Here is a 23995-nt window from a genome sequence, read left to right as displayed (position 1 = left end):
ATACTTGGCAGGTGAGGCATCATCAATGGAGAGTGAAGCAGGTTGACGTTCCAGGTCAATATCCTTTCATCAAAGCCAGGAAAAGTAAAAATGAAACAAGTTTTAAGATGCAGAAAATGAGGTAGAAGGAATAAAAAGTGAAGGTCTGTCACAGGGTGGGGACCAGGCAAGATTAAATAAGCAAGTGGTGGTGATGCTAGCTGAGAGAGGGTGGTAAAAGCTACCGAATAACAAGAGCTCTGTCTGGAGGAGATGTAAATATGAGACAACAAACAAAGCCTTAAATACTAGAAAAAGAGAAGGGCAAAAGAAAAATTCCATCATTTTCAACCCTTTGTCACTTCCACCTATCACCTTCCAGCTTCTGATATCATTCCCACTCTTTTTCCCTCCCCCCCCCCCCCCCCAACCATGCTTTATCTGTCTATCACCCCCTCTCACTTGGATCCACCTATTACCTGCCAGCTCTAGCTCCACCCCTTCCCTCCATCTTTTTATACTGGTTATCTCCCCTCTTCCAGTCCAGATGAAGGGTCTTGACCCGAAATGTTGACTATCTCCCACCATAGGTGCTGCTTGACCCGCTGAGTTTTCCCAGGGTATGTGTGTTGCTCCAGATTTCAGCACCTGCAGTCTTGTTTCTCCAAAGGAAAACAAATACTTGAAATATGAGGGTAGTTGGTTTATTATTGTCATATGCACCAAGGTACAGTGAAAAGCTTCACTTTGCATGCTACCCAGACAGATAATTTGAAATATAAGTACATCGAGGTCGTACAAAAGGAAAAGCAATTTCAGAATGTAGCATAGAATTGAGATCTAAAAGAGTAGAATGATTATAATAGATGTAGTGAATAGTCTGCTGAGAGCAGGTTGCAAAGAGTCACCACGTAGAATGGCAGAAATTTTGAGACTCTTGAATTCTGTGTGGAGGCTGTAATGTGTCAAGTTTGAAGATGAAGTGCTATTCCACAAGCTTATGTTGAGCTTTGGCAGAATTGTGTTAGAAGGTGGAGTGGGATGAGGAATTAGTGACATAATGGGAAACTAAAGGTCACCTTTGCAGACTAGATGAAGATGTTCTGTAAAGCAGTTGCCCGATCCACATTTAGGTTCCCCAAAATTGAGGAGGCCATGTCATAAACACAAAAGACAGCATACTAAATTGGAAGAAGTGAAAGTAAATTGCTGCTCCAGAAAGGAGTGTTGAGATCCCTGGATGCTGTGAAGGGAGCAAATAAAAGAAGAGGTATTGCATCTCTGACAACACACACAAAATGCTGGAGGAACTCGGCAGGTCAGGCAGCATCTGTGGAGAGAAATAAACAATTGACATTTCAGGTTGAGACCCTTCATCAGGACTGGAAAGGAAGAGGGCAGAAGCCAGAATAAGGAGGTTGGGGAGGGGGAGGAGCACAGGCTGGCAGGTGATAGGTGAGTCCAGGTGGGTTGGGGCGAGATGAAAGGGAGTGATGTGAGAAGATGAGAGATGATAAGTAGAAGAGGCAAAGAGCTGAAGGAGGAATCTGATAGGAGAGGATAGTAGACCATGGAATAAAGGGAAGTAGGTGGGGAATAGATGGCCAGGTCATGAGGGCAGGGGAGGGGAAAGAGAAGGGGTGAGGGGGCCACAGAAATGAGGGAAAACCAAGGGGGGGGGGAGAGGGGAGGGGTTACTGGAAGTTAGAGAAATCTATGTTGAGGCCATCAAGTTGGAGACTACCAAGGCAAAATATGAGGTGTTGCTCCTCCAACCTGCTTCTGGCCTCAACATGCCCGTAGAGGAGGCCAACCCGAAACGTCGACTGTTTATTTCCCTTCACAGATGCTGCCTGACCTGCTGAGTTCCTCCAGCATTTTGTGTGTGTTGCTTCAGATTCCAGCATCTGCAGAATCTCTTGTGTCTCTGTTTTGCATCTCCAACAGTTGCATGGGATGGTGCCACGACAGAGGGATTGAGTATTGGTGGAGATGGATGGTTCTTTTAGAATGCTGGAAGGGGAGGGAAAGGGAAAGTGGTGTGGAATCATCTTGGAAATTTCACAAATTAAAGGATGGCCTCTTGAATGTGGAGAACCAGGCCAAACACCATCTTGGATTAAAAAGAAGAAATGGAATGGATGCATTTAAGAACCTTGAAAAATATGGTGGAGGGAAACTATGGTTAAAGAAAAAAGAACAATCAGAAGCACTGGTTGGACAGAGAATAGGAAATGGGGAAAATGGAATGAATGGTATCTCTAGGAGTCCCTGAGCCCATAGTAGGTCCTAGTGTTAACCCAGCCACTGAAAGGGAGATAAGGTGGGGAAAAGAACTATCAGAGCTGGACCAGTGAAAGTGAAAGGAGGGTAGAAATTGATTGAAAAGTGAACGAAACTTTAGAAAGTCAAGTTTATCAATTATATGCACAATGTGCGCACAGGTGCACTGAAAAACTTGCTTGCAGCAGCATCACAGGCACATAGCATCAGATACACAACATTCACAAGAAAAGCAAACATAAATTATACAAAATTTTTACAAGAAAGAACAAAGTCCATTGTTGTGCAAAGTGATCATAGTGTTGCGATACTGAGGTAGTGATTAGGGTAGTGCAGGTTGGTTCAAGAACTGAATAGTTGAAGGGAAGTAGCTGTTCTTGAAGCTGGTGGTGTGGGACTTAAGGCTTCTGTACCTCCTGCCCGACGGTAGCTGTGAGAAGATGGCACAGCCTGGATGGTGGGGACCTTTGATGATAGGTGTTGCCTTCTCGCAGCAGTACCTTGTGTAAATACTACCAATGTGCCCATGATGTATTTGGTAGAGTCCAGTACCCTCTGCAGCTTCTTACATTCATGCACATTCGAATTGCTGTACCAGACCATGATGCAACTAGTCAGGATACTTTCAACAGTATATCTGTAGAAGTTTGGTTAGAGTGTTAGGTGACATGCAGGACCTCCTTAACCTTCTAAGAAAAGATGCTGGCATGCCTTCCTTGCGATTGCATCTATGTGCTGTGCCCAGGACAGGTCATTCGATATGGTAAAACCCAAGAATTTGAAGCTGCTGACACTCTCCACCACTGATTTCCACCCCCCCCCCCCCCCCCCCCCCCCAATGTAGACTGGCACATGTTCGCCCTCCTTCCCCTTCCTGAAGTCAACAATCAGTTCTTTACTTTTACTGACGTTAAGTCAGAGGTTGTTGTTGCTGCACCACTCAACCAGGTGTCCTATCTCACTCCTCTAAACGGACGAATCACAGCGATGAGTCAAACAGTGATGAGTTGCGTAAAAGTGTAGGAAGCAGTGTCGCAATGTTCATTGATGTACTGAGAAGAGATGAGAAAGAGGGCCTGAGTAGGAGTGAAACAAGGAACATTCCATAAAGATACAGATTTTGCCCTTAGACCACTCTCAATTCCCATAGCAGCACATTGGATTTGGAGGAGGCGAGTGGAGTTAAAGGGAAAGTTGTTTAACATGAGAACAAGTTCAGCCAGGTAAAGGTGGTGATGGAGGGAACTAGTTAAGCTTGTTCAAGGAAGGGCCCTCAAGCCAAACTGGCCATCTATGGCCAAAGTAAGCCAATTGAGGCTGGGCAACTGAAAATGATTAAAGTTATGAGAGTATCAGAAATATAACAGAGAAGTGGTTCAGAGGAAGATTATGACCCTGGATAATGGGAAGTGATGTCACTGAACAATTTAATTGAAGTCAAGAGATTGGATCCATGGTTTGTTTTAAATGTTATAAAGACCACTCTTCCCCCCCCCACCACCCCCAACTATCTACCAATGACTTTAAATTTGTCGCCTGAGTATTGACCTCTCTATTAGAAGAATTAGATAATCTTTATTAATTCTATCTGAGCCTATTTATCCTTCTTGTCAACTGTTTAAACATTTCATAAGTTTATATGTGGGAACTAAATCTTTCCTCCACCTCCTCTGTTCCAAAGAAAATCCCCCAGGCTAACCAGTCTCTCCTCATACCTAAAATTCTTCAGTCCTGGCATCACAAGCTTTATATAATGTGGTGGGATCAGATCTGTATGTAATATCCCAGTACTGGCCAAATTAGTGTTTTATACATTTATATGTTTGGCCAATAAATCTTTTTCCTTTTGTAACCACCTTATCAGAGTGGTGTTACGGACTCAGTGAATGTCCCTTTAAGATAGAGAGTGTGTGTGTATTTGTGTGTGTGGCGTGCTTACGTCAATAGAAGATAAAGGACGTAATGACGTTGAAGAAGTCAGAAGAAGAAGAGAGAGAGAAGGGAGAGAGACACCAGCCTGCTAGTTTTCTCTATCGATGGATGAGAAACTATAACTGTGTCTGCCACTGAAATCCATGTATGGAAATTGGAAGTAATCCAGTGGAGTTCACTTTGTTGCTGACCTGTAGAAGGAAACAGGTATTTGTGTGTGGACGACCACGATTCGGATGCTTTTCGGGGTGAGGAAGTCACTACTGAGTAAACACTGGAGTGTCGTTTGGGTTCCATCATGGAACATTTGGATTTCGTATTTACTCTCTCTCTGTTTTTCTACATCTACGTCTTATCTTCTGACAACGGTGGTTGTTGAAGAAGCCCTTGCTCATGTTTCACCTTATGGTTTGCGGAACTGAACTTTAAGAACCATTCCTGAACTGGGAGCTTTGGACTTTGCCACACACACACACGAAGAGTTTAGTTTTGGGGTTAACGTTCAAGGTTTAACATTTTTGAATTCTAACATACTAACATTTTTACTTTTATTTTACGTATTATCATGAGTAGTGATTAATAAAATAGGTTTTAACACTGAATCATGCTCGGTGTGTTTCTTTTGTTGCTGGTTCGTGACAAAATTGGGGGCTCGTCCGGGATCCAATCCAAAGATTAACGAGTGTCGTCTGGGATCGTTCCCCAGATTGACGAGATTCGTTCGGCATTCAATCCAAAGATTTTTGAGGGAGGTCTGATAAATTCTTTTTAATTGGCTTGTGTGTGTGGAAACCAGCAGCAATGGATATTAAGGCATTTTTGGAGTCACCAACCCTACAGGGATTGGAGGTGGCGAAAAAGGATGATCTGATAAAGATTGCTACAAAGCTAAACCTTACAGAAGTAAAGCAGTCTATGAGAAAAGCAGTTATTCATAGAATGATAGTTGACTATTATTTGGAAAAGGAAGTGTTTGAGTTGAGTGAGGTAGTTGAGTTTCCTGAGAGTAAACCAGTGATTTCTGATGTGACTTTTCAACCAGTGGAGTTGGAGGATCTGGAGGAGGAAGAATTAGAACAGTTAGAAGAGTTTTCTGGGAGTGAGTCAGAGAGACCTGTTAGACAGGTGCAGACAGCAAAGATGGAGTTAGAACAAACACGACTGAAGGTCGAGTTGGGACAAAAAAAGATAGAGGCTGAACGAGAACAAAAGAGATTAGAGACTGAACAAGAGATAACTCGGATGAAGATAGAGGCTGATCTAGCAATGAAGCAGATGGAATTGAGGAGGATGGAGCTGAATAGTGAGGAGAAGGAGAAACAAAGGCAACATGAGTTACAAATGAAGCAAAAGAGTTTGGAATCTGATTCTGATGATGGTTTTTCAGCCAGCAGGGTGGTTCGATTAGTCCCTCCTTTTGAGGAAGATCAGGTTGATCAGTATTTCCAACATTTTGAAAAGGTTGCTGTGAGTTCAAACTGGCCAAAGGAAGGATGGGCTCTTATGGTACAGAATGTGATTAAAGGTAAAGCTCAAAAAGCTTATTCTGCTTTGTCTGTTGAGGATGCAGCTGATTATACCAAGGTAAAACAAGCTATATTGAAGGCCTATGAATTGGTACCTGCTTATAGACAAAAATTTAGAGACTTGAGGAAATCTGCAGATCAGACTTATATGGAATTTGCCAATGGAAAGAGAATATGTTTTGAACAATGGTACATGGCTAAAAATGTAGATGGGGATTTTGATAAATTGAAAAAATTGATATTAGTGGAAGACTTTAAAAGATGTGTTCCAGCTGAATTAACAACATATTTAAATGAAAAGGCAGTGGAAACTTTACAAGAAACTGCTAGGTTGGCAGATGATTATGCTTTAACCCATAAATCCAAATGGGGACAACCTAAAACCTTTCAAAAGAGTTACAAGGACAATCCAGGTAAACCGGAGATTAAATTGGGAGGTAATCAAAAAGGAAAGGATGAAAAGAAGCCAGGGCTGGAGAAACCTGTTAAGCGTACTTGTTATTACTGTAAGAAACCTGGCCATGTGATATCTAATTGTGCCCTTTTGAAGAAAAGGAAGGAAGCTGTGCCTAATGCTTGCTTTCAGGCAATTAAAAATCAAAAAGGTTTAGGAGATGTTGTTAAAGATCAGTCCTTGCAAGAGGTAAAGGCGGAAAGGTTGGAGGAGGTGAGAAAGGAATTCCGTTCTTATGTATCAGAGGGTTTTGTTTCACTGAATGATGGGTCACCCCAGGTGCCAGTGAAAATTCTTAGAGATACTGGGGCTTGTCAATCTCTCTTGCTGGACAGTGTTTTAAATTTTGGTGAAGAAAGTGACACTGGTGGGGTAAATCTAGTGCGAGGCGTTACAGATGACACCATATCTGTCCCTTTACACAGGGTGATTTTAAAGTCAAAGTTCGTAGAAGGACCAGTCGAGATAGGGATAAGACCTAGGTTACCAGTGGAAGGAGTTTCTTTGTTATTGGGAAATGACCTTGCAGATGGAGAAATTGTTCCTGTGGTACGGTTAACGACCAAACCAAGGATTGATGAGTCTGAGAATGATCCAGATGTTTACCCATCATGTGCGGTGACTCGAACTAGAGCTAAAGAATTAGCCAAGACCGACAGTATGGTGCAGTCTGATGTGGTTCCCTGTGACAGTCCTAAACAGGAAGAAAATTATGATGCCTTATCTGAGACTTTTCTGTCTTCACTGGAGGATCAACATCCTTATAGTGAGCCTGAATTTAAAGATTTGTCTTTGTCGAGGAAGGAGTTTATGGTGGAACAGACAAAGGACCCTGAGTTGACAGAATTGAAAGAAAAAGCACTCTCATGTGAGGAGATTGAAAAAGTGCCAATTGGATATTATGTCAAAAATGGAGTGTTAATGAGGAAATGGAGACCTCCTCATGTTCCTGTTAATGAGGAATGGGAAGTTATTCATCAGGTTGATGTTCCAAAAGTTTATAGGGATGAGATTTTAAACCTGGCCCATAGTATGCCTTTGGGTGGTCATTTTGGTGTGAATAAAACTGTAGGGAAGATCTTGAAACAATTCTATTGGCCTGGTTTGAGAAAAGATGTGGTGATATTTTGTGAAACTTGTCACACATGTCAGATGGTAGGTAAACCAAATCAAAAACCCCCTGTGGCTCCGTTGAAACCAATTCCTGCTTTTGGTGAACGTTTTTCGAAGGTGATTGTGGACTGTGTTGGCCCATTACCAAAATGTAAGACTGGAAATCAGTATTTGTTAACCATCATGTGTGCCACTTCTAGATTTCCAGAGGCAATACCCCTTAGAAATATTAAGGCCAAGACGGTGTCAAAGGCTCTTTTAAAATTTTTTACCTTGTTTGGTTTGCCAAAAGAAATCCAATCTGATAAAGGTAGTAATTTTATGTCAAATTTTTTTCAACAACTAGTCTGAGCTGGGAGCAAAGCAGATTGTATCATCTGCATATCACCCAGAATCTCGAGGAGCTCTGGAGAGATTTCATTCTACTCTCAAAAATATGCTGAAGACTTATTGCTTTGAAACCACAAAGGATTGGAACGAAGGCATTCATTTACTTTTGTTTGCCGTTAGAGATTCAATCCAAGAGTCAATAGGATTTAGTCCGTTTGAGCTTGTATTTGGACATAGGGTGAGAGGACCTTTGGAGTTGTTGAGAGAGCAATGGGTTAATGAAGAAGTGCACTTGAGTCTGTTGGACTATGTCCAAAAATTTAAACCTCGGTTGGAGAGAGTCTGCCAGCTAGCGAGAGAGAATTTGAAAACTAGCCAGATAAGAATGAAGACATATTTTGATAGACGTGCTCGGCCTAGGACATTTGCAGTGGGGCAAAAGGTGTTGGTATTTTTCCCTAGCCAAAATAATCCCTTGCAATCTCGTTTTTCTGGACCCTATGTTATTGAATCTCGAGTGACTGATCTAACATATATAATCAAAACACCAGATAGACGCAAGAAAACACAACTCTGTCATGTAAACATGCTAAAACCTTATTATGAGAGGGATTCAGTTGTGGCCTTGGTGGATGATGTAAAGGTTGTTTCTAGAATGCCTGATGTTGATGTTGAGGAAGGCCAATTTAGACCAAATATTGTTCCATCGAAACTAAAAAACCAAAATATCCTGGAGAACCTTGAAACAAAGTTGGACCATTTACAAGTTTCACAAAAACAACAGATGAGAGAATTAATTTTAAAATTTAAAAATCTGTTCCCAGATGTTCCAAACAGAACATCAATAATTACCCATGATGTTGATGTTGGGGATGCAAAACCAATCAAACAACACCCATATCGAATGAATGTGGAAAAAAGTAAACTTGTTGATCAAGAGATCAAATACATGTTGGAAAATGATATTATTAGACATTCTACTTCAAATTGGAGTTCGCCCTGTGTTATTGTACCTAAACCTGATGGAACTGTTAGATTTTGCACAGATTACAGGAAAGTGAATGCTGTAACAAAGTCAGATGCTTACCCTATTCCTAGGGTGGATGATTATTGCATAGATAGAGTGGGAAAGGCAAAATTTCTTACAAAGATTGACCTATTAAAAGGGTACAGGTGTGTTCCATTAACAGATAGAGGAAGGGAGATTTCAGCCTTTGTAACCCCTTCTGGATTGTATGAATACAATGTTTTGCCATTTGGAATGAAAAATGCTCCGGCAACATTTCAAAGAATGATTAATTCAGTGATTCATGGGTTAAAACATACAGATGCCTACATTGACGACTTAGTGACTGGGAATGATACTTGGGAAGATCACATATCTGCGTTAGGAAGGTTGTTTGAAAGACTTTCTAAGGCTAACCTTACAGTTAACTTGGCTAAAAGTGAATTTGGCCATGCCACTGTGACGTATCTTGGGTATGTTGTAGGTCAAGGCAAGCAAGCTCCTGTTCAGGCAAAAGTTCAAGCAATATCTGAGTTCCCTATTCCCACAGGTACGAGGACTGTTAGAAGATTTTTGGGAATGGTTGGATATTATCGAAAATTTTGTAAAAATTTTGCTGATATTGCTCTTCCCCTAACTAATCTTCTGAAGAAGGGAGTAAAGTTTGTTTGGACAGATTCTTGTCAAGAAGCATTTGAGAAGCTGAAAGCCATTTTATGCTACCATCCTGTGCTCAAAACACCTGACTTTGAAAAGCCATCTTCATCAGCAGTAGATGCCAGTGATGAAGCTGCAGGAGCTGTGTTGTTGCAGAAGGGTGACCTTGATGATATTGACCATCTGGTAGCTTACTTTTCAAAGAAATTTAATGAGCATCAAAAGAATTATTCCACCACAGAGAAAGAATTACTGTCGCTTGTTTTAGCCTTGCAACATTTCAGTGTATATGTTTGCACTGCTCAGAAACCATTGACTGTATATACAGATCATAACCCATTGGTGTTTCTGAGCCGAGTCAAAAACAAGAACAGAAGGCTGTTAAACTGGATTTTAATTTTGCAAGAGTTTGATCTCATGATAACTCACATTAAAGGCAAAGGTAATGTGATTGCTGATTGTCTTTCCCGATGTTAAATGGGAAACATGTATCTGTACTAATCTGATAGTCGGTAGTTGTGTAGCATGATAATTATTAACATTACTAACTGTATGCGCGGTTAAATTTTTCTTGGGAAAAATTTTTTTTAGGTGGGAGGTGTTACGGACTCAGTGAATGTCCCTTTAAGATAGAGAGTGTGTGTGTATTTGTGTGTGTGGCGTGCTTACGTCAATAGAAGATAAAGGACGTAATGACGTTGAAGAAGTCAGAAGAAGAAGAGAGAGAGAAGGGAGAGAGACACCAGCCTGCTAGTTTTCTCTATCGATGGATGAGAAACTATAACTGTGTCTGCCACTGAAATCCATGTATGGAAATTGGAAGTAATCCAGTGGAGTTCACTTTGTTGCTGACCTGTAGAAGGAAACAGGTATTTGTGTGTGGACAACCACGATTCGGATGCTTTCCAGGGTGAGGAAGTCACTACCGAGTAAACACTGGAGTGTCGTTTGGGTTCCATCGTGGAACATTTGGATTTCGTATTTACTCTCTCTCTGTTTTTCTACATCTACGTCTTATCTTCAGACAACGGTGGTTGTTGAAGAAGCCCTTGCTCACGTTTCACCTTATGGCTTGCGGAACTGAACTTTAAGAACCATTCCGGAACTTGGAGTTTGGGACTTTGTCACACACACACGAAGAGTTTAGTTTTGGGGTTAACGTTCGAGGTTTAACATTTTTGAATTCTAACATACTAACATTTTTACTTTTATTTTACGTATTATCATAAGTAGTGATTAATAAAATAGTTTTTAACATGAATCATGCTCAGTGTGTTTCTTTTGTTGCTGGTTCATGACAAAATTGGGGGCTCGTCTGGGAGAGGTCCTGGGTTCAAATCCCGGATGAGCCCCCAATTTTGTCACGAACCAGCAACAAAAGAAACACACCGAGCATGATTCAGTGTTAAAACCTATTTTATTAATCACTACTCATGATAATACGTAAAATAAAAGTAAAAATGTTAGTATGTTAGAATTCAAAAATGTTAAACCTCGAACGTTAACCCCAAAACTAAACTCTTCGTGTGTGTGTGTGGCAAAGTCCAAAGCTCCCAGTTCAGGAATGGTTCTTAAAGTTCAGTTCCGCAAACCATAAGGTGAAACATGAGCAAGGGCTTCTTCAACAACCACCGTTGTCAGAAGATAAGACGTAGATGTAGAAAAACAGAGAGAGAGTAAATACGAAATCCAAATGTTCCATGATGGAACCCAAACGACACTCCAGTGTTTACTCAGTAGTGACTTCCTCACCCCGAAAAGCATCCGAATCATGGTCATCCACACACAAATACCTGTTTCCTTCTACAGGTCAGCAACAAAGTGAACTCCACCGGATTACTTCCAATTTCCATACATGGATTTCAGTGCAGACACAGTTATAGTTTCTCATCCATCGATAGAGAAAACTAGCAGGCTGGTGTCTCTCTCCCTTCTCTCTCTCTTCTTCTTCTGACTTCTTCAACGTCATTACGTCCTTTATCTTCTATTGACGTAAGCACGCCACACACACAAGTACACACACTCTCTCTATCTTAAAGGGACATTCACTGAGTCCGTAACAGTGGTCCTTCCCGATTTAGTTGGGAGATCCTGACCTATGAAAATCTAATCCTGATCTCACACTTAATAAACTCAGGACAGCATTTAGCCTGGATTCCCCTTTGACCAAGAGTTTGATGTCAGCTGTGGGCTGTGCATGCTTGTTACTGACTTCAAATAAAGTTAGTGGTTTGCTGGTGCAATCTGTGTGGAGCTTGCACATTCTTCCATTCTGGTTTCTCTCAGGTGCTGCAGCTGCTTCCCAAATCCCAAAGATTTACTGACCGGTTAATTGGCTGCTGTAAATTGCTTCAACTATTGGTTGAAGTACAGGTCATGTACAGGCAGAAGAAATTTAGTTTAATTTGGCATTGTGTTGGGTGCAAACATCGTGGACCGAAGGGCCTGTTCCTGTGCTGTACTGTTCTATGAAAAGGAATGTTTTCTAGGTGACCAGGAGTGAAAAACACATTGGAGGAATTACCTTTATTTATAAAGTAAAAGTCTTGTGTGCCAAGACAATCCAATGGAAAAGTGGGAGCGAGTAGGCTTGAGGAAAATGGTGTTCTGCTGTACAATGACCCTCTGCCTATAGAAATGTAATTCTCATGGTCAAAGCAGTAAAATTGAAGTGGATTTTTACCAGACCCATTATTATCTTACAGACTGCATAAACTTTCTGAATGATGATAGTGCCATGTTTAGCCATGAACAACAAAGTTCAAAAATGAGACCTGAAGATGCAGAATCAATTTGTTTTGAAGTAGGTCAATTTTTTTTTGCATTTTAAGAGTGTTATAGTTAAATTACAAAATATAAGATAGAAGGCACACAGCAAGACAGTGTGAACTCTAGAAAGAAGGAAATGCTCAAGTGACTGTTGTTTATCAGGAGCTAATGATCATACATGTATGGTTTCCTTTACTGATGCCAACTGATTCGCTGTTTATTTTAGCACATTCTGTGGTTTTGTATTTCAGATTTACAATTATTCAGTTCTTACTTCGCAAATTCAAAGGTAATCTGTTTGAAATTATGTAACAGACCATATAAAGAGAGAGATGAACTTAAGTTATTGACTAATGATATTGTGAATTTGTGTTCTTCTGAGATCTACAAACTAAATGCTGTGTGCCTTTAGTTTCAGAGTTGCTTTTTATGGGTTATTTTTGATGTCAGCTTTGATTATGCTTTGCAGAATTTCCACTTACCAATGCTGTACAGTCCTATTGGGAGTTTTCACAAGAAGGCATTTAATATCCCTGCTGCTGATCTGGCCATATATTTTCCTAACTGCGAATATCACAATAACTCAGATCGGTCCTGCAGCTTATTATGGATTCTGCCCCTTGACTGCTGTTCAGTTGTTTCCGATGGTTCCCTCGCCATTTAAAATTCCTCAATCAGTCCCTTCTGAGTTGGACCAGCCACTACTGCTGCTGCCACTACTTGTCTGCATCTAGTCTCCCTGCAACTATTTCTTGGCTTAGCATACTCATCCGCAATGATCCTGTGGAGTTAGCTTTGTGTTCACTATTCTTGTTTCTTGGATTTCACTCCCATTGATTTTCACTTCTCTGCTGTCACTACTGGATTGGCTACTAACACTGATAGTTTTGGGGATTCTTAACATAAACTAGCACATCCAACTGTGGATCAATTCTGCATACCTTCTTGTCTCTCTTTTCTACCTGAGCTGCATTTACACAATGTCTCTAAATGCTCTTTCCATTTTGTACTTCCACTCCCCAGTTATCTACAATATACATAGGTTAATTTTGTGAAACCTGAACTGATCTTCCACTATCTACAGGTCATCCCTGCCCCACCACAGGATTTCAGACTTAAATCTGAACTCTCTCCTAGTTTCTTCCCTAATTGCATAGTCCTCAGTACAGAAATGGAATGGCCTACCTAATCCATGCTGCAGTTGTGCTCCAGACAAACCCTTCATGCTATCCCATCAGTATATCCTTTCTTTCTCCTTCATGTTTGTTTAGTTTTCCCTTAAATTCTTCAACGCGGTTTGCCTCAATTATTCCCTGTGGCAGTGAATTCTGTTTTTTTTATTATTCTATAGGTAAAGGAACTTCTTCCAAGTTCCCCATTGAATGTATTGGTAATCCTTTTGTATTTATGGTTCCTTCATGTTTTCAGGCAAATCATAATAAAAGGTTAGATTTTTCTGGAGCCTATTGTTTTCTGGAGATAAGAGAACCAGCTTGCTCAGCTGTTTGAGCAGTTTATTCTCTTAGTTATGGTATAATCCTGGTGAATTTTATTTTAAACCTTCCCAAGTGTTTCTGACATTTTTATTATGGGCACCAGAAATTTTCGTCATACTGCAAGTGTGAGTTAACCAATGTAAGTTTAACGTAAGCTCTCTGCTCTTAAATTCTATTCCTCAAGAATTGAATCCTCTGCTTGACTTGCAATTTTTTTTGTATATAATTTAATAGGCGATATGACTTCTACTGATATACTGTATGTATGAATCTGTGTCCCCAGATCCCTAAGTCCTCAGTCCCAGCACTGTGGCCTCCTTTTTCTCCCTACCAAATTCTAATTTGAAATGTCTCTGGATCTATCCTGAACAGCAAACAATAACTTTTTGCTTTTCTCCTTCCGCACCATCTGTCTTCACTACATGTAACCCCTGCCTCCCTCCCAACTTCCTTTTCTTCCAAAACTATTTGCTGCTACTACTGAGACAATTAGCCCAGCTGCCTCTACTGCAATCTGTCTTACTCACCTAGCTTTGAATGTGCTTTATTGATTGTTTCTGTGCTTACTCTCCCACATAATCTCGGATATGTTCTTGTCTCTGAGGTCCATCACCTGTTCTCCTGTTCTGAATTAACCACCAACTTCTATTCTTGATCACAGTGCTAGATGAAATCGTAAATAATCTTCACATCTTGGGAACAGTTTAATAATCCTTTCAAAAATTCAGTAGAAAACCCTGTCCCTTTATAAAGCCTAATCCTCAGTCGTCATTCTGTGTTCAGTGCCCAGCATCCACTATTTGTCCCCAACATCTTCACTTAAAAATTATCATTGTATTCAAAGCTCTTCGTGGCACCATCCCTCTCTCTGCATCTCTAACCCTCTGCTTTCTGACCATTCCAGAAACTGAATTTCTCAAACTGTTGACCTCTTATTTATTCCACCCCTGTCTACCATTGCTGGTCACACCTTCAGCAATTAGGCCCTGAACTTTGCAATTTTCTCTCCGGATATCTCTGCCACTCCACTCTCTGTTCTCCTTCTAAGGTCTTCCAAAAATTCTATCCCACCAACCAAGCTACTAGTTCTCCATCCTAGTAATTCCTAATTGGGCTTGTTCGATTTTAAAAAAAGGAGCTAGATAATTGCAAGTCTTTGCTGTATTAAAGTCCATAAGAATGCCAGCACTAGGTGGTTTATGGAGACACAAAAAAATTCTGCAGATGCTGGAATCTGGAGCAATACACAAAAAGTGCCAGAGGAACTCAGCAGGTCAGGCAGCATCCATTGGAGGGAAACAAACAGTCGATGTTTTGGCCCGAGATCCTTCATCAGGAGGGGGGCAGAAGCTAGAAAGCCATGTGGTTTATGTTTGCTGCACTGCAATAACATAAGCTGTTTAAAATTGAAAGGAGTTTTTGAATGAATGTAGTGTTATTGCATCTAATTCTAGTCACCAACTTTAAGCAGGACATGAAGTCCTAGAGAGGGGGCAGGAAAGATTTATAGAATGGCTCAAGAAGTGAGGCAGTTTAGTTAGTTTAGATTGGAGAAGCGAAAGTTGTTCTTCTCGTGGGAAAGAAGGTTAAGAAGAGACTTAATAAAGTTGCACAAGATCAGATGGGTTTAAATAGGATAAATAGAGGGGAACTGTTCCCGTTAGCGAATGGCTCATAGGATACAGATTTAAAATTCTGGGCAAAAGAAGTATGAGGAAACTTTATTTTACTCAGTAGTTATGAGCTGGAACACTGTTTCCTTTACCCAATACAAGCAATCACTTGGGGCTTTTAAAAAGGAATTGAACAGTTAGTTGTGACAGAATTTGTTGGACATTGGGGAAAGAACTGTGGAAAGTGTTTGACAGGATTGCCATCCCAGGAGCCAACATAATGGGCTAGATTGCTGCCTCCTGTGCCATTCTTTTCTAATTAAACCCTACTGAGTCTCAACTACATAACCACTGCAACTTATTTATCCATTTGCTTGATCTTTTTTTCTCAGCTGGAAGGTGAGAATGTTGAAGAGACCATGAATAGTTCATTGGACATAAACAAGGCACTTGGTGTCTTCCCATCAATGAGTACAGATGCAAAAATTAAACAGTTCAAAGTATTTCTCACAGCTATAATGAAAAATGATTTGGTAAGTATTAGACTAATTTAAAGGGAGTTTTTTTTTTGCATAGTGCTCCCTGAATGCAGTGAATAATTTATCATTGTAATGGGAATCTACTTCTGGGTGTTCAGTGCTTTTTCATATTAATGCTTTCTTGAACTATCTCACAGAGGAAATCCTGGGGAAATAAGTATCAAGCAAAAGTACTTGTTAGAAAAGGGACAGCTAACTCATAGGCAACAAATATTCTTCTAGTCCCAATTTTTCCTTATCTCTGGAGCCATATCTTGTGCACAGTGATCTATGTTTTCAATTGTCTCACTGTGAACCTTTATTGTTGGGGCAGTGTTGTGCAGGAGGAGCTGGTTGGTAGAGGACTTTTGTAGATGTGTAGCATGGATCTCTTGTATGCTTCACAGAGCAAGTTTATGACAACTTAGAGCTTGATTTCTGAATGTGCACCCACACAAGCATCATCTGCATAATGCAACTTGATGACAGAGGTTGAATTGATTTTGGTTTTGATCATCAAGTATCTGTCTATACTAATCACATTTACCGAAACTCGGTTTTGGTGTTTTCAATGCTCGTCAAGGTACTTTTTAAATGTTGTGAGAATACTACCTCCACCACCCACTCAGGCAATGTGTTTCAGATCCCAACTACCCTCTGGGCAAAAAAATTCTACCTTGGATCCCCTCTAAATCTCTTGCCACTTAGCTTTTACCCTAAACCTAGGTCCTCTAGTTTTAGACACCTCTGCTATGAGGTAAAGTTTCCTATTATCTACCCTAAATATGCCCCTCCTACCAACTGATTAACAACATCCTGTAGCCTGTGACTATCCTTCTCACCATCAATAACACTACCAATTTTTGTGTCATCTGCAAATTTACTAATCATATCCTCTGCATTCATATTCAAATCATTAATGTATCTAACAGTGAGGGTCCCACCTGTGACGCCTCCTGTGACGCCTCTAGTATACCACTGGTCACAGGCTTCCAATCACAAAAGCAACCCTCCTCCATCATTTCTGCTTCCTAATACCAAGACAATTTTGGATTCATTTTGCCAACTGGATCCTGTGGGTTCTAACTTTTGTCCAGTTTTCCATGTGTGCCCTTGTCCACATAGACATTAATTGCACTGCCCTCATAAATACATTTGTTATCTTTTGAAAAATTCAGTCAGATTGGTCAGACAGGAACTCCCCTAACAAAGCCATGTTGACTATGTTTAATTAATCACAGTCTTTCCAGGTGTACATTAATCCTGTTCCTCAGAATTTTTTCCAATATCATCTTCACCACTGACATTAGACTCACAGGCCCATAATTACCTGGCTTATCTTTGCTGCCCCTCTTGAATAAAGGTACCACATTTGCTGTCCTCCAGTCATCTTGCACTTTGCCTGTGGCCAGTGAAGATTTAAAATTTTGTCGTGGTCCCAGCAATCATATCACTTGCCTCCTTTAGCATCTTAGGATGCATCTCGTCAGACTCTGGGGATTTATTCACCTTTAAGCCTACTCGGACATCTATACCTCTTTAATAATTACATGTTCTAAAATTCAGGTCTTCAACCTGAAACACTGTTTATTACCTTTGACTTGCAAAGCTATACCTATTGGCAAAAATGTCATTGTATTATTTTATTAAAATTGGAAGGTTGTGGTCTAGAAACTTGAGCACATCGACTATGTCTTATCTTTCGGATAAAATGTTAAACAGAGGCCCTACTGCACTTGCAGATGGATGTGAAATCCCCATAGCATTATTCAGAGTGAAATAAAGCAACTTCCCATTTATACTGGCCAATTATTCATCACAAAAGCAAATTATTAGTTATTTGTCTTGCTGTCTTTCTGTGATTTGTCGGCACATGCAGACTTTCATTTTTACAAAAACAAGTAAACTTTAGTGATGTAAATGCACTTTATTGGCTTTAATTCATTCTGGGATATTCTTTGCTACCGAAATATAAATAATTTCTTTCAGTGGAAGCATGTAGAAAGGCAATATGTATAAATATGATTAAATGTTTTCACATTTCTTGCTCAGGTATGTCGTATAAGTCAAGTGCAGTATCTCTTGCTGTTACACTACTTTGTTATGGCACTCTGCTCTAGAAGCAAGACACAGGTACCATTTTCTTGGTCATTCCATTTGTAATCTTAAAATGTTGCATGAAACTATTGTTGCTTTTATTAAACAGATCAGTGTGCTTTTGCTTCTAAATCCAAATGATTTGTTTAATCAATTTTATGAAAGCTTTATGAATGGTTTGATAAAGACCTGTTGTTTAATATGTTAATGTGGTATTATCTGTTTGAATCAGAAAGTGTTGTGTACTAAACTGCATTAGTGGTAATAACAAGCATGCAATCTTCTCTATTTGTGTGAAAAATTATCCCATGTAGACACCACAGCCAAGAAAGCTCACCAGCGCCTCTACTTCCTCAGGAGGCTAAAGAAATTTGGCATATCCCCCTTGACACTCACCAACTTTTATCGATGCACCATAGAAAGCATCCTCTCTAGATGCATCACAGCTTGGTATGGCAACTGCTCTGTTCGCAACCACAAGAAAGTGCAGAGAGTTGTGGACACAGCTCAACAGATCACGGAAACCAGCCTCCCCTCCATGGACTCCGTCTATACCTCTTGCTGCCTTGGTAGAGCAGCCAGCATAATCAAAGACCCCGCCCACCCAAACATTCTTTCTTCTCCCCTCTCCCATCAGGCAGAAGATACAAAAGCCTGAAAGCGCAGACCACCAGGCTCAATTACAGCTTCCATCCTGCTGTTATAAGACTATTGAACGATTCCCTAGTAGGATAAGATGGATTCTTGACCTCACAATCTACCTTATTATGACCTTACACCTTGTTGTCTACCTGCACTGCACTGTCTCTGTAGCTGGTGACACTTTATTCTGCATTCTGTATTGTTTTACCTTGTACTACCTCAATGCACTGTGTAATGAATTGATCTGTATGAACAGTATGCAAGACAAGCTTTTCACTGTATCTCAGTACAAGTGACAATAATAGACCAATTCCAATTCACAATGAATAAAAGTCAGTGAGGAAAGCCTATTGGATTAAATTGCATTTATTTGCAAGAGGTCTGACAGGTAAGGCAGATGAACTTGGGGCTTGGATAGCCTCATGAGACTGGAACATTATAGTGACTATGGAAACATTGCTAAGGGAGGGACAGGACTGGCAGGTTAACGTTTTGGGGTACAGGTGCTTTAGGCAGGATAGAGGCAAAGGAAAGAGAGGAAGGGGAGTTGCATTTTTGATTAAGGGGAATGTCATAGCAGTAGTCAGAGATGAAATTACTGAAGGATCATCTAGTGAGGCTTTATGGGTGGTGCTGAGAAATAAGAAGGGGATAATCAAATTGTTGGGATTGTATTATAGGGCCCCAAATAGTCAATGGGAATTAGAAGAACAAATATACAGGGAGATCGTGCAGAGTTGTAAGAGTAATGGGGTTGTCATAGTAGCGGATTTTAACTTCCCTAACATAGACTGGGACTGCCGTACTGTCACGACATAGGTGGGGTGGAATTTGTTAAGTGTGTTCAGGAAACTTTCTTTGGCAATATATAGAGGGCCCTACTAGGGAGAGAGCAATGTTCAACCTACTCTTGGGTAATAGGGTGGGGCAGGTGACTGAGGTGACAGTGGGGGAGCACTTTGGGACCAGTGACCATAGTTGTATTAGTTTTAAAATAGTTATGGAAAGGATAGAACTGGTCCACAGGTTCAAGTTCTAAAGTGGGATAAGGTGAATCTTGACAGTATGAGACAGGAGTTTGCAAAGGTTGATTGGAGTAGGTTGTTTGCAGGCAAAGGAACCACAAGCAAGTGGGAGGCTTTTAAAGGTGAGATAGTGTGAGCTCAAGGTCTGCATGTCCCTGTTAGAGGGAAGGGCAAGGCTGGTTGCAGCAGGAAACCCTGGATGATGAGGGATATTGAGGCCCTGGCCAGGAAAAAGGAGGCATGGGTCAGGTACAGGCAGCTGGGACCAAGTGAATCCCTGGAGGAGTATAGGGGATGCAGGAGTGTACTCAAGAAGGAAATCAGGAGGGCAAAAAGATGGCATGAGATAACTTTGGCAGAGAAGATTAAGGAAACTCCAGAGAGATTTTATAAGTATATTAAGGGAAAGAGAGTAACTGGTCTTTGAGGGGCCCTAATCTCTCTCCAAAGGGGACATCTTTGTTTGGAGCCGCAGGAGATGGACAAGGTCCGTGATGAATATTTGTTTTTACCACTGAGAAAGACATGAAGACTTCAGAACTAGGAAAAGTAAATGAGGAGGTCTTGGGGATACATTACAGTAGGAGAGGTACTCGATATCTTAAAAGGTATGAAGGTAGACAAATCTCCAGAGCATAAACAGGTATATCCAAGAATGCTGTGGGAGGCTAGAGGAGAAATGACAGGAGCCCTGGCTGAGATATTTGCATCATCGTTAGCCACGGGTGAAGTGCCGGTAGACTGGAGGGTAGCAAATATTGTGCCTTTATTTAAGAAGGGCAGCAGCTTGGCAACTATAGACTAGTAAGTCTAACATCTCCAGTAGCTAAGTTACTGGAGTGGATTCTGAAGGACAAGATATCCATATATCTGGGAAGACAGGGATTGATTAGGGGTAGTCAGCATGGCTTTGTGTATGGGAGATCATATCTTATGACCTTGATTGAGTTTTTTGATGATGTGACAAAGAAAGGCAGGGCGGTAGACGTGGTTTATGTGGACTTCAGTAAGGCCTTTAAGGTTCCACATGTTAGGCTGCTCTGGAAGGTTAGATCACATTGGAATCCAAAGAGAGCTGGCTAATTGGATACACAATTGGCTTGATGGTAGAAAGCAGAGGGTGATGGTAGAAGGTTGTTTCTTGGACTGGAGGTCCACGACTACTGGTGTGCCTCAGGGGTCGGTGCTGGGCCCATTGTTGTTTGTCATCTATATCAACGATTTGGATAGGAATGTACAGGTATGTTTGCAGATAACCCTAAAATATGTGGTATAATGGACAATGAAGAAGGTTATCAAAAATTACCGGAGGATCTTGATCAGCTGAGTAAGTGGGCCGAGAAATGGCAAATGGAGTTTAATTTGGATAAGTGCGAGGTGTTGTGTTGCATTTGAAAAGTCAAATCCAGCTAGGACTTTCACAGTGAACAGCAAGGCCCTGGGGAGTTTTGTAGCACAGAGGGACCTTGGAATACAAGTACATAGTTCACTGACAGTGGAACCACAGGTAGACAGGATGGTGAAGAAGGCTTTTCACAAGCTGGCTTTTATAAGTCGGCATTGAGTATAAACATTGGGAGGTCACGGTGCAGTTGTACAGGACGCTGGTGAGGCTGCACTTGGAGTATTGTGTTCAGTTTTGGTCACCCTGCTATAGGAAAGATGTTATTAAACTGGATAGAGTGCAGAAAAGGTTTACAAGGATGTTGCCAGGGCTTGAGGGACTGAGTTATAGGGAGAGGTTGAACAGGCTAGGACTTTATTCCTTGGAGTGTAGGAAACTGAGAGGTGATTGTTTAGAGGCATAGAAAATCATGTGGGGTATAGATAGGGTGAATGCACACAGTCTTTTTCCCAGGGTTGGGGAATTGAGATCTAGAGAGCATTGGTTTAGGGTGAGGGGGGAAAGATTTAATAGGAACTTGAGGGGCAACTTTTTTTTACACACGAAGGGTGGTTTCTGTGTGGAATGAGCTGCTGGAGGAAGTGGTTGAGGCAGGTACAATAACAACTTTTAAAAGATGGCTGGACAGGTATGTAGATTGGAAAGGTTTAGAAGGTTATGGGCCGAATGCTGGCAAATAGGACTAGCTTGGATGGGACATCTTGGTCGGCATTGAGCAGTTGGGTTGAAGGGCCTGTTTCCATGCTGTATGACTCTATGACTCTGTGCTTCTTAGTACATGCTGCTTTGAAATGTGGAATAGTGCTTGTTTCAAACCTACTCAGCCCCCTTCGTCAATTCTTTTCCAGGAACATTGACAAATGTATAGATGGTGGTTCCTGCACAGAACTTGAAAATTTCATTACTTAAGCTGCCATTTTTCAGCCTGCTCTCACTTTGACACAGTCCATCTCTGACTTTCCTTCCCTCTCTTAAATTCTTTATCACCATTTCGGATAATAGATGAGGGGCTAATATCCATTACAGGCCCAGGGGCTCTCACAGCTAATTCAATTATACATAATCTCACTCTGCTTTCTGTAGGGACTTCATTCCATTCTCCCAGTTCCTCTGTATCTGCTCCAACAACACTTTCCACACGGGTGCCACTGAGATGTCTTCTTTCTTTTCTTACTCGCATTTCGGCCATTTCCCACCCCTTTGTTTTCTCACTCCTCTCATCCTGGCCAGAGGAAGGATAGAATTCGCCTCAACTCGCCTTCCACCCCATCAGCTCCTGCATGCAAAGCAATTTCTGCTATCTCCAATGTGATTGCACCACTGGACATGCCTTCCCCTGCCCTCCCTTATCAACATTCAGAAGGCATCCTTCCTTCTGCGACTCCCTGTTCCGTTCTTGCATCTCCACCACCTTCTTGTGGCATTTGCCTAAGTAGCTGCAGGAGATGCAACACCTCCCACCATTTAGAGACCCAAACTGGAAGCACTTCTTCCAGTCTGGTTCAATAGTCTCTACATTGGAGAAACCAAATGCAAATTAGGTGACCGTTTTGCAGAGCAACTCTGTGCAGTCCAGCAAGGCGACCTGAACTTCCCATTGCTTGTACTTTAATTCTCCATTCTTCTCAAAATCTTACCTTTCTTTCTGTGGCCTCCTAAATTGCTCCAACAAAGCTCAACTAGATGGAGGTGTTGCAGCCTACCGGAATTGATATTGAATTTGATGATTTCAGACAGCTCACATTTCCTGTTTGCATCAGAATTTACCAGTTCTGCTATAAGGCAATCCAAATGTAATATTAGCACAGTTTTTCTCTCTCCACAGACACTGCCTGATCTGGGAATCTCCAACATTTTCCTTTTTGGTTTCAGGTTTCCACGACAGCTCTAACCTGCATTTCACAGCTCTAACGTGTCCCTTTGCTTGTATCTTTCTCTGTAGCTATCATCCTTAACCTGTTAAACACATAGCTTCATAAGCATTGGGATCACCTTGGTAACCTTGGCCTCATCATCTTATCTGAGATATTTCCTCTGTCCTATTCATCTCTTTCCTCACCCTTTCTGCAGATTAAAACTAACTCGTTTTCTCATTTTCCAGTTCTCATGAAAAATCTTTGGCTTAAATCATTAACTCTATTTCTCTTTCCACAGATGCTGCGTGACTTGCTGAGTGTTTCCAGCCTTTTCGGTTTTTATTTCTGCCTTGAACAAATGTTTGGACATCTGCCCTAATATCTAATTGTGTAGCTCCATGGAAAGTTTTCAGTGATAAGTGCTCCTGTAAAGCGTCTTGAGATCTTTTCTGTCTATTCTGTGTTAAAGTGCTACATGAATTAGTTGTTATTGATTGAGATTCTCTGTTGCAGCAGTTGAGCTGAGGTAGGGACTGATGTGGTAATTTTATGCTTTGCAATATTGGTCAACATTAGGTATTTTGAACTTTTTTATTAATTGTGTTGGTACCCAGGAATTGTTTTAAATCAGTTTCATTTTAGTAGTTAAGGAATTTGTTATATTTAATTGATGTGTGTAGGATGTAACAGCTGGTCATGGAGCTTACTATTCCTGTGCATTTAGATTTAATACCCACATTTGGGATATCGGGATTGACTAGCAGCTTAACTGGACCAATCAGGCTAACAGAGCTTCAGGAGAAGTGTGTAGCTCACTTCCTCTTTAAAAGCCTGGATGCCCTGTTTAAGGAAGCACAAAGCAAGAGAGTATTGAAAGAATGCAATGTAGAATGCAATTACAACATTAAAACTCTCCTCTGCTTGATCACTTTTCCTGCAGCTGGAGCTATTATCCATCCTATACATCGCTGGAGCATTGTGGCAACAAGTAGTAGACTCAATTAGTCTGTGTGCTGTACTTGTCCTTCTTGCCAGCAGAGGTTGGAACTGAAATAAGAATACTTAAATGAGAACTTGCCCTATTTGTTTTTACTCCTTCATCAATGCTGAGTTAAAATTCTCGAATTTCTCACCTAACATTAATTTAAACGCATCATTATGGCAGGTCAGACTGAATCAAGGAAGTCATTTTTTAGGATAGCTAAGAATGGGCAACAAAGAAGTTCTTGCAATACATCCCATATGGTTGGAGCAAATAAAAAGTGCACAACCAGGCACATGGGGTAGAATTAAT

The 23995-nt window shown here is 41.0% G+C and overlaps 1 protein-coding gene across 4 annotated transcripts in view; it reads left to right on the top strand.

Annotated features, from left to right (window-relative positions):
• The window catches only part of LOC127569058 (E3 ubiquitin-protein ligase DZIP3-like), a 91168-nt gene that overhangs the window by 19174 nt on the left and 47999 nt on the right, over positions 1-23995 (top strand). Inside the window, exons 1-4 of one of the 4 annotated variants that reach the window (XM_052013347.1) lie at positions 11994-12083; positions 12301-12338; positions 15551-15691; positions 17729-17809. In XM_052013347.1, coding sequence (XP_051869307.1) covers positions 15578-15691; positions 17729-17809 — 195 coding nt within the window. In that variant the 5' untranslated portion in view covers positions 11994-12083; positions 12301-12338; positions 15551-15577. Of the gene's footprint in view, positions 1-11985; positions 12084-12300; positions 12339-15550; positions 15692-17728; positions 17810-23995 lie in introns of those variants that run through there. The other 3 variants (XM_052013346.1, XM_052013348.1, XM_052013349.1) reach the window with 3 other exon arrangements.

Source organism: Pristis pectinata, chromosome 4, assembly GCF_009764475.1.
Source record: "Pristis pectinata isolate sPriPec2 chromosome 4, sPriPec2.1.pri, whole genome shotgun sequence".
NCBI classification, from domain to species: Eukaryota; Metazoa; Chordata; class Chondrichthyes; order Rhinopristiformes; family Pristidae; genus Pristis; species Pristis pectinata.
The sequence above is the reverse complement of the archived record's forward strand: the minus strand, read 5'-3'. Positions and strand labels throughout refer to the sequence as shown.